Here is an 11,137-nt window from a genome sequence, read left to right on the forward strand (position 1 = left end):
AAAAAAACCAAATCAATCCTTATACTATTTTTTTAAAAAAAATAAAATAAAATAAAATTAACTGGAATAAATACTTTCTTCATTTTTTATTGGTTGTCCTAATAATTTCAAAATACATTTTGTAAAAAGAACTAAAATAAAAATACTATTAGTAACAATTAATAAATAAAAAAGTATCCAATAAGGCCAGAAAATATCTTTCCATGTCCATGAAAGGGAATCGCAAATTTTCAAATTAATAAGCAATAATTGACAAGAGAAAAAAATTTTAAACACATAACTAAACTAATATATATATATATATATATATTTTTAAAAAAATAAATAATAAAAATAAACTGAATCATTAATAACTAAAGACATAGTAATATCATATTTAATTTATTTTAATATAAAGATGGTAAATCTAATAAAACTATATAATAAAATCAAAAGCGAAAAGTAAAAAACTTAAATTCAATTCCATTTAAATAAATCATATAATTAATCTTCTATTTTTTTTTTTAAAATATGTAAAAAAATATTATAGAGGAAAAAAACAAAAATTACTTTAAAAAAAATAGAAAGTAAAGTTTCAATATAAATCCATATATAATTATTTTTCAAGTTTTTTTGAATTAATAGCCTTCAAATAAAAAAAGGAAGTTAATTTTTTTTTTATTTTTTTTTTTAAAAAAAAAAAGTATAAAAATAAATAAATTTTTAATATATATAAATATATTTATTTTACTCCAAGCTTAATCTTTTTAATCTAAAAAAACAATATATAATATCTGAAATCCACATGAATAAAAATATAGTAATGTAATGTAGTCCATATAAAAATTTAAATAAAACCATAACTAAAAATATTTATATACAGATATTTATAAATAGAGTTTGCTGAATAACTAATTAAATATAATATTAAATATTAAATTCTTAGGATATTTTTCGTTTTTTCTTTATTTGTTAATTAGCTTATAATTAATTTAATTAATAAATTTATTGACTATACGAATTATTTGGAGACCTAACCTGACTAACAGAATCCATTCGAGAAACTACACCTTAATTTAAAGTAATTACTCTATTAGAGATATTTAAATTAATATTATTATTTATATTAAGTTCCTAAAACTAATTATTATTATTCTAAAAAAGACATATTTACGAACGATTTTGTGATACATTATTAGATTTTTTTATTAAATTTCGAACATTTGATGTTTATAAAAATTAGTTGTTAAATGTTTTTTATAAAACAGTTCTTTAAATATTATTCCGATAATTCATTTTTTTATTATAATAAAAAATTTATTTAAAAATAAATGAAATATTTTATTTGATAAGTAAATAAATTATTCTATTTTACATTACATTTAAAACTAAACAAAAATTATTATTAAACGGACAAAAGTTATTTTATTAAAAAAAATTTTTGTATAAAGGATAAAAAATAAAATATGAATAAATAAATATATATATTAGTATATATATATATATATATATATATTATTTATATATTTATTATTTAGTTTATTTATTTAATTTTTATATTAATTTCATATTTTTATTGTTAATTAATTTCACATTTTTTTTTCTTCTTAAGCTTTAAATTTATTAATTATTATATATTTATTAATTTTTTTTTTTTTTACTTTTAAACTTCTAATATTATTTAACAACATAAAATATTTTTTTAATCTTTTTATTATATTAATATCAAAATAATACATTATGTGTTTTTTTATATTTATTTTTATAAGATATTATTTTTATATTTATAATTATATATTTAATTTATAAAAATTATTTAAAATATTATACAATATTTTTATTTTAAAAATGTTTTTAATTATATTTTGTTGTCTATTTTTTGATTTTTATTCATCAAAATTTACTTATGAGTTTTATTTTTCAATTTTTGATATAATATTTGTTAATATTTTTATTTTTATTGTTCTAATAATAATATATATCTATTAATTTATATTTTTTTTTGTTATGTTTACAAAATCAAATAATTATTATATATCCTATATTAAATAAAAAACTTAAAAAATACAAATAATTATCATATTTACTAAATTAAATTAAAAAACATAATTAAAAATATTATAAATATAGTTTAAATAGTAGTTATATTTTTATTTGTTAAAAAACAAATAAATTAAATTCAAAGATTTAAACTTTTTAATCTATTCTATGTAAATTAAATTATTTATTTATTTATTTATTTAAAAAGATTAAATATTACTTATTGTGTAATTAAAATTTAAATTTTTAAAATCTTAACATTATAATTAATATTAAGCCTATTTTATTATAATAGTAAATAAAATACTTTATTTACATCTAAAAAAATATTTGATTATATTTAATTTTATAGACGTTTTTCTTCAAAAATAATATAAAAATTGCGATATTTAAGATTATAAAAAATAAATAATTTTAATTATATAATTTTTTTATATAAATAATGGGTTAATTATGTTTTTCATATGAAAATGATTATAATGTTCACTCAAATATATCTAAATAAAATTTTTAAACAAAAATACTAACAGTTAATAAAAAGTATACAAAAATATAAGAAAATGTTAAATAAAAGTAATAATATAAAAACTAACATTCTGATAAAAAGAATATATATACTATACACGAAAAATTAATGACAATAAATTCAGAGAACAATTCTAATATATTTTCTTTTAGTAGTGAATAAAAATATAATGATGATTAAAATGATATAATTTAATAGAATCTAAATTAAAATAAAAATAAAAGGCAAATAAAATACGGTGATAAGTTATTAATATAAAATTTAGAAACTTTTACACAATAATAAAAATATTTATTTTCTAAATATATTCGCTTAAAAGAAAATTAAAATGAAAATTTGATAAAAATGTAAGAAAATCTAGAACAAAATCAAATATATTGTGAATGGAAATTCAATCCTTTATTTAAATAAAAAAACGAAATAAATTTAATAGAAAACGAGGATATTATTTAAATTTAGCATATCCCTACATAATATTATTTATAAATTTAAAAATCCAATTTATTATTTTAAGAATAAAATAAATTTAAATTAAATGTTTCCTGTGGATAATAATAAAAATATTTTTTCCAAGAAAATCAAATTTGGGAAATATAATTTCTAGAGAATACCATATAAAATGTATTACATGAAAATTAATTATTTTATTTAAAAAATTTGTCATCTTAAAAGTATTTAAGCTTCAATGATTCTCGGGTTTTTTGTTAAGAAAAATAAAATATCAATTAAATAGAAAATAAAAGCAGATTTACTATATTAAATTAAAACTCAGGAAATTCAAATATTGCTTATACTAAATAAATTTGGTTTGTGAATATTATCGATTGATATAAATTATTAAATCTTTTTTTTATTATTATTATTTTATTGTATCATTTTTATATTTCTTTTTAGAATATTTTTTTTTTTTCATTTGCTTAAATTTTAATTAATATAGGCATTAAAAATTAAAAAGGAATTGCTTACTAATATTATTATTATTCTATATACTTAAAATAAAAGCATTAATAAAAAAATGAAAAAAAAACATTATATTTAACCACATTTACAAAATTAAATTAAATCATAAGAACAGTTATAGTCAAACTTTTTCACTTTTCAAAAAATTAAGAGTGTTTCTTTTACTAGTGGATACTATTAAACACATGTTCCAGTAGAAATAAATTATAAACCTTTATTAAGACAGCTTAATATTAATAGAAGATAACAATCTATAGAAATCTCATATTTAAATATAGACTCTTTATATTCTCCTGTAAAAATTTAAAGAAAAATGAATTAATATAAAATAATAACTACAAAATCATAGATACTAAGCGAAGATTTATAAATTTAAGAAAAAAACGATTTTAAAGTTAATTACATACTTGGCAAAAAGATAGGAGAAGTAAATATAAAAATACATATGTTTATTTAATATATTTAAAATAAAGGGATGTCATTCTATAGTAAAATTATGTCAAAGAAAAAACATTTTAAATTCTAAATAATTTGCAGTTAAAATAATTACATATAAAGATACTGAATATTTATTTGAAGTAAAAAAAAAATATATATCTGTTTTTTTTTTAAAAAAAAATAAAAATAAAAAGATACTTCAAGAATAAAGAATACTTTCTCTTTTAAACCACGAAAATATTTTATAGTATAAAGAATTTTTCCTTTAAAAAAACAAAAAGAAAGTTTATATAGTAACCGAATATGTAACTGGGTTTACATTGTCTTAGTATAATTAAATGAATATTAGATTTACTAATAAAGAAATTCAAAACATAATTAGACAAATACTTAAAGGACTAGTATATATGCATCAAAAAGGAGTTGTACATAGAGATTTATCAAATAATAATATAATATATAATTAATAGACTCGAAAACTAAAAATTATCGATTTCACCGTTTCTAAAATAGTGACTGTTTAAAAATTATTTACAAATACAGGTACTATACATTTTAAAGCACCAGAAATGCTATAAGGAATGTTTTACTCGCATAGTGTTGATTTATTTGCTTTAGGAGTGAATTTATATATTCTTATATTCGGGAAATATCCTTTTGAGGATGAAAGGTATATTTAGTTTTGAATTTTTATATTTTTTTAACTAAAGTTAAAATATTAAACAAGTTATTTAAAATATTATTTAATAAAATCTGAATTTAGAAAAACATATATAAGATTAAGATTTATTAAATTTTTTAGAATTATTATTAGAAAAAAATTATTAAAAAAGAATCACAGCTTTTTAAGCTTTAAAACACCCTTGGCTTGTAAAAAAAATAAAATAAAAAAAACTAAAAAATATTTAAATTTTTATTCATTTATTTATTTAGAATTAAAAAATTACAAAAGATGATATGGTTAATAATATAAGAAAAGATAGATGCTAAAGTATATAAATTGGAAAATTATAATTATATGAGCTTTAAAATATATTTAAGGAATAAAGTTCTTATAGTTATTTATAAGAATTTACATGAAAATAACAAATCATTTTTTTTTATTAAATCAAAAAAAAAAAATCTCTTTAATAAAATTATAGTCTTCAATCTTTTAAAAAATTATAATAATAATAATGATATAAACAAAAAATAATTTATTACTTATTCATATATTTTTTTTATGGAAAAAAAAAAAAACATAAAGAACAAAAACAAAAAAATGGGGATATTTTTTTTTTTTTCCTAAAAAAAAATAAAATAAAAGTCAATATTAACAAATAATATATATGAAAAAATAAGCAAATAATATTGATTATTTTTCAATCGTTTACTAAACCTAAATTTCTCATCAAATTCAACATGTTTTATTCTATTTATTATAATAAAATTTTAATTTCATTATCCTTTTAAACTTCTATTATTATTAATATTATAAAATTATAAAATATTTAGTTTACATTCATCACTCATAATATAAATTTGCAATTCTTCTTCTACTTAAAATTTTTCAAAAACCATATCTTAAAGTATAATATTAATAATTTAAGGAATAAATTTAGTCAATTAAGGTTTATTCTTATTTTTTAGTAATTTTAAATTTATTAAAATATATTATATATATTTACATTGATTAAAGTAATTATATTTTTGAATGTTTATTATTTATTTTTTAAATAATAGATTTAAAATCTTATTATAAGTTTAATAGTTTCATATGTAATATGCTTTTTTTTGGTAATAATAATTCGCTTTTTTTAATTTATTGTTTAATAAATAAAAATAATAAATATATATACATTGCTTTTTATCTCAAATTAGATTTCAACATATATATTTGTTAATAACTTTAACTTTCTATTAATTAATTGATACTTGTTTCATATAAAAGCTATGGAATATTATGTTCTTTTAAAAATTTACTCACTGCCTCATCTAACATATTTTCAGTAACTAAAATATATTAAATAACAAGATCAAAGTATTAATTTTCATTTTTCTTTATAATTAATCTTCTATCTATTTTAAAATATATATATATAAGTATACATACATATAATAAAAAGAAAAAATAATACCTGATCTATTTTTTATATTATAATTAATATAACCATTTCCAATATACTAAATAGATTTTAAAATAATATTTTTAATTGTCTATAAATCTAATAATTCAATATCTTCAAAATTATTTAATTACAACTATTTATCGTTTTCTTTTAAAGATAATAATAATGAACTTTTAATATATTTTTAATGATTTTCTTGAAATTATTTCTTTTTATGATTAACAAAATAAAATAATCTAAAATATATAAACAATATTGAGCTTGAAATTAAATAATTAAATAATTTTACACTCCTGTAGTACTTGCTGCTAATACTAAATATTTAAAAAAACTATTTGGTTTGAACTATGAATATAAATATTAATATATATATATATATATATATATATTTATATATATAAATATATATATATATTTATATATCAATTTTGAATATATATATATTTACGCTAACATTTTTAATTTATGAACCATCTAATATTTATTTTATTGTATTTATATTTTAAGCATTTAACGCATTTACTGCATTATTACTAAAAAAATCTTCTTTTCTTTATACTATTAAATTAATGAATTAAAGCATTATTTATATATGAATTTAATATAATTATTTATTTTTGAATAATATAAATATTAATTTTTTTTTTTTTTATCAAATAGAATAAATATTTTTAAAAATTTACAATTTTAATAATATAAAATAACAATTGTTATTAAAAATTCAATTTTCTTCTTCATCACTTTCATTAGTATCATTATATTCAATTATTTCATCACTTTATTCATATGTATTATCATCGTAGTCATCATCATATTATTTATCGATTTAATGTTTTCTTTTACATCCAATATATTTATTTATTGCTTGTAAAATATTTAAAACAGGATAAACAATAAAATAAAGAAATCCCATTTTATTTTAAATATTTAATTTATTTTAATTTTCATATAATTAAATAGGATTTACATTTTATAAATTAATATTTTCACTAATTTAATTAATTTCTTATATAATATCTATATTATTTTATGATTCATTAATAATTTCATTATTTTTTTGTTCTTCAATCTTAAAGTAATATTATTATTATTTTTTAATAAAAAAAATATACTTTCTTTTCTAAAGGAGGAGGAAACATCTTTTTAAATGCATTTTATTCTTTTTAAATTCTTAATTTTAACTTCTTATATAATAAATAAATATTTTTCTTTTCTTCATCATTCTTTACATATATATTTATTATTTTTAATATATTTAATATTATAAATTAATATTTAATTTATAAAGAACCTAACTAAAATCAAATGCTTTTTTAAGATAAGACATAGATTCATCATAATATCTACAATACATTAAAGCTTCACCTTTTTTACTGTTAGCTTTTACATGTTTGATATCAATATTTAAAGCCTTTATGAAAAAAATTTAAATATATAAAAAAATAATTTAAAATAATGTATATATATATATATAAATATATATAAATATATATATATATATATATATATATATATATATATTTATATATATTTATATACTTTATCACATAAAAGGACTGCGTTTTCGTATTTATTTAATTTTATTAAGCAAGTAGCTATATTTGTTAAAAGTGGCAATTATAGTTAATATTAAATTTATTTCAATTTCTTTTAAAAAAATAAATTATAAATTATTTTAATATAACTAACCTCCTGGTCTTTTTAGCTTAGATCTAATCCCATTAAACCTTACATGAAGCATTTTATAGCTTCTTAATATAATTATTTTCTATACAATCTATTACCTTTTTATTTTTACTAAAAAATCCAGTCAAATCTTTATTCCCAACTAAAATGCTAAAAAATATAATAATTATAAACAAATAAATAAATAAAAAAAATCAAATTACTTTTAAATATAAAACTATATTATTTAATTCATTTTAAGTTTCAATTTTAGTATATATTTATGATTTATCTCTTATTATATATATATGTATTTAGATTATAAATGAAAATTTTTAATACATTATTTCTGTATCACCTCGTTCTCGGTCTTTTACTCTTGCCACTTCAACTCTATTATCTCCTAATAATTCAAATAATGATTCCCTTAAATTTCCTCCGTAATCTTCTGCTTTATCTTCTTCTTCTTCAATCATTTAGTTTATGTTTAAAAAAAATAATATTTTAAGTTTTTTTTTTTTTTGAATATTAATTCTTATAAACAATACTTTTATAAATTATATTTCCAAAAAAATAAATAAAAATATTGAAAAATATATGATATATACATAAAAATTATATCTTAAAAAAACAAATATTCAATAAAACCATTAATCATTTAAAATCTAAAAAAAAAAAATGAATTTTATAAAATTATTTGATTAATTTTTACTTCTTCACAAAAAGGCCTTTCTTCAGGATTTTTTCTTAAAATTTTATTTAATAAATTAAAAGCTTAAGGATTTAAATTATCTGGAAATTCTAATTTATTATTTTTAATTTTTTTAAATAACTCAATATCTGAATGTGCATAAAATGGACATCTTCCAACTAAAATAATATAAAGAACAATACCTAAAGACCAAATATCAGATTTTTTACCACAATATTCTATTTTTGAAACTATTTCAGGGGACATATAAGTTGGAGTGCCACAAAAAATTTTAATTTTTAAATTTGTACAAACAGCAAATCCAAAATCAATAATTTTAACATTTTAGTTTTCATAAAGAATATTTTCAAGTTTTATATCTCTATGAACAATATTCTTAGAATGGCAATAAGCAATAGCACTAACTATCTATTTAAAAATATATTTAGCTTCAAATTCAGGTATTACTCTTTCACATTATTTTTTAATGTAACTAATATATATATATAATAAATAATATACATATATATGAAAAAAATATATAATTATAAATAAAAATTATTAAATCATTTTATTCAAAAATATATATAAATTTAAAGTGATAAAATGAAAAAATGAAAAAATATAATATATGTATATATATATATATATTTATATTAATATTATTTTTTTATTTAATTATTATTACTTTTATAATGATTATTTTGAATAATAATCTAAAGCTAAAACAATCTTTTTTAATTTATTCATTTAAATATTTTTTAATTAATATTTATATATATATATTATTTTTTTATTTTACTTATTATTTATCTTCAAAAGCATATTTTATTCCTATTACATTTTAATGTTAAATTCTTTTTAAAATCGAGATTTCTCTTTTAACATTTTTCAGTTTATTTTAGTCTAAAAGATTAAATTTATAATAAATTTTCAATGCAAAATAAATTCCTGTATTTTTTTGAATTGCTAATTTTACACTTGCATGAGAACCTTTTCCTAAATCTCCCTAAATAATAAAATTTTACATAGAAATATTATTATCAAATATATTTTCATAAGAAGTCGTATTTTTTGTCTACACTTATATTATTGTACTTTCTATTTTTTCTTTTTTTTCTATATTTTTAAATTATAATTTAATGATGGTTTTATTTATTATTTCAATTTAAAATATTATTTCTATGTTTTTAATGATTATATATCATCTTTTCCAATAATACTATTATTCGTATGCTCTAATGTTTAAGTTATATTATTTTTAATCATTTTTTTTTCCTTATATAAATATTTTGATTATGATGTGGAAAACTTTTGTTTTGTTTTTTCATTTAGTCTTTTATTTTTTTATTTTAATATTGAAGGAATTTTATAATTATATTTATCCTCAATACTTTATTATGTTTTATAATTAAATTTATTCGAATGAATAGAACTTTTAAACTAAACTATTTTTAATTTATTTATATATATATATATATATATATATTTTTATATTTTTTTTTTTCACATATTTAATTTTATATTGCTTCTGGTCTTCTTATTATGTTTGTTATATTATTCATATTTTTTAATTTAATTTTTCTTTTCTAAAATAAAATATAAATTTAAAATTTTTTAATATAAATAATTAATTGATTTTAATTAAATTTTATTAATAATATTTTTATTTATTTTATTTGAAAATTAATGTTAAATATAATACATATGTATATATATATATATATATATATATATATATATATATTTATATTTATATATATATTTATCATATATGTATTATGTATATATATTATACTAAAAAATTATAAATATAAATAATTAAAAATAAGATTTAAAAATATCAAATAATAAACCTTTATATTTTTTAAATAAAATAAAACTCATTATTTATTAAAATATATATTATCTAATAGTTCACTAGATTATTCAAACAAGAATTTAATTTTTTAATAAAATTTTTATTCAAACTATTCATTTTCTAATAGTTCTCCTAATAAATTTCTCATATAGCTTATACTTTCAATTTAATTATCATCGATTTGATTATATTAAATTCCGCAAACAATATGTTCAAAAGCTTTAAGTAGATCTAGTTTTTCAAATGCACAAATAAGTTAATCTTTTGTTTAATATTTACAAAACGAAATCAAAAAATAAACTGCATATTCAAAAAGGACACCTGAGTCGTTATAAATACATTGATACATAGATTAAAAAATATCTTCATCAAACAATGAAAATTTAATATCGTTATTTTCAACAGCAGAAATATGTGAAAGAGTATTTATAGAAGTTTTCCTTAAATAATAATTTTCACTGACAGAATATTTTTTAAGATAAGTAAGAACTCCAAAATTAAATAATTAAATACAATTAAAATCATCATGAAAACATAAAATATTAATGCATTTAATACAAGCTACCAATATAGATAATTATTGATTATAAATTTCTAATAATAAAATTAATTTTTCATACATTTTTTATCTTATAGTACAATAATTTATTTTTATTTAAAATATCAGATAAAATCCATAGAATATCTTCAATAAATCCTTTATTTTAATCATTTAATTCTAATTTTTAAATTTTCTAAGATAAAATTATTAATTTATAATGACTCCTTTATATATATATATATATATATATATATATATATATATATATATATATTATATATANATANATATATTATTTATTTTATTTATTATTATTATATTATATATA

At 14.6% G+C, this 11,137-nt stretch overlaps 2 protein-coding genes across 2 annotated transcripts, besides 18 other annotated features; both read right to left on the bottom strand. All coding sequences in view use genetic code 6, as the record gives it.

The window, feature by feature from the left end:
- The first annotated feature begins 1,457 nt into the window (after window positions 1-1,457).
- Window positions 1,458-1,506: a microsatellite.
- Window positions 1,459-1,540: a microsatellite.
- Window positions 1,479-1,529: a microsatellite.
- Window positions 1,519-1,569: a microsatellite.
- Window positions 1,524-1,576: a microsatellite.
- A 153-nt stretch (window positions 1,577-1,729) lies between these two features.
- Window positions 1,730-1,797: a microsatellite.
- Window positions 1,798-1,994: 197 nt separating this feature from the next.
- Window positions 1,995-2,084: a microsatellite.
- Window positions 2,085-4,814: 2,730 nt separating this feature from the next.
- Window positions 4,815-4,843: a microsatellite.
- A 461-nt stretch (window positions 4,844-5,304) lies between these two features.
- Window positions 5,305-6,507, bottom strand: IMG5_206862 (hypothetical protein; the record flags this gene model as incomplete). The annotated part of the gene is made up of 5 exons (XM_004037140.1): window positions 5,305-5,354; window positions 5,443-5,505; window positions 5,906-6,001; window positions 6,061-6,065; window positions 6,500-6,507. The coding sequence occupies 5 exons, from the start codon at window positions 6,505-6,507 to the stop codon at window positions 5,305-5,307; spliced, it is 222 nt and encodes a 73-aa protein (XP_004037188.1).
- Window positions 6,403-6,474: a microsatellite.
- Window positions 6,508-7,509: 1,002 nt separating the features above from the next.
- Window positions 7,510-7,589: a microsatellite.
- Window positions 7,590-7,889: 300 nt separating this feature from the next.
- Window positions 7,890-7,937: a microsatellite.
- Window positions 7,938-8,188: 251 nt separating this feature from the next.
- IMG5_206863 (protein kinase domain protein) lies at window positions 8,189-9,437 on the bottom strand (the record flags this gene model as incomplete). The annotated part of the gene is made up of 2 exons (XM_004037141.1): window positions 8,189-8,874; window positions 9,137-9,437. 2 exons carry the CDS (start codon window positions 9,435-9,437, stop codon window positions 8,189-8,191), a joined length of 987 nt encoding a protein of 328 aa, XP_004037189.1.
- Window positions 8,903-8,966: a microsatellite.
- Window positions 8,906-8,965: a microsatellite.
- Window positions 9,056-9,099: a microsatellite.
- Window positions 9,141-9,187: a microsatellite.
- Window positions 9,438-9,871: 434 nt separating the features above from the next.
- Window positions 9,872-9,896: a microsatellite.
- Window positions 9,897-10,103: 207 nt separating this feature from the next.
- Window positions 10,104-10,204: a microsatellite.
- Window positions 10,205-11,036: 832 nt separating this feature from the next.
- Window positions 11,037-11,137: a microsatellite.

This window comes from Ichthyophthirius multifiliis (genome assembly GCF_000220395.1).
Source record: "Ichthyophthirius multifiliis unplaced genomic scaffold scaff_1120509250264, whole genome shotgun sequence".
NCBI lineage: Eukaryota > Ciliophora > Oligohymenophorea > Hymenostomatida > Ichthyophthirius > Ichthyophthirius multifiliis.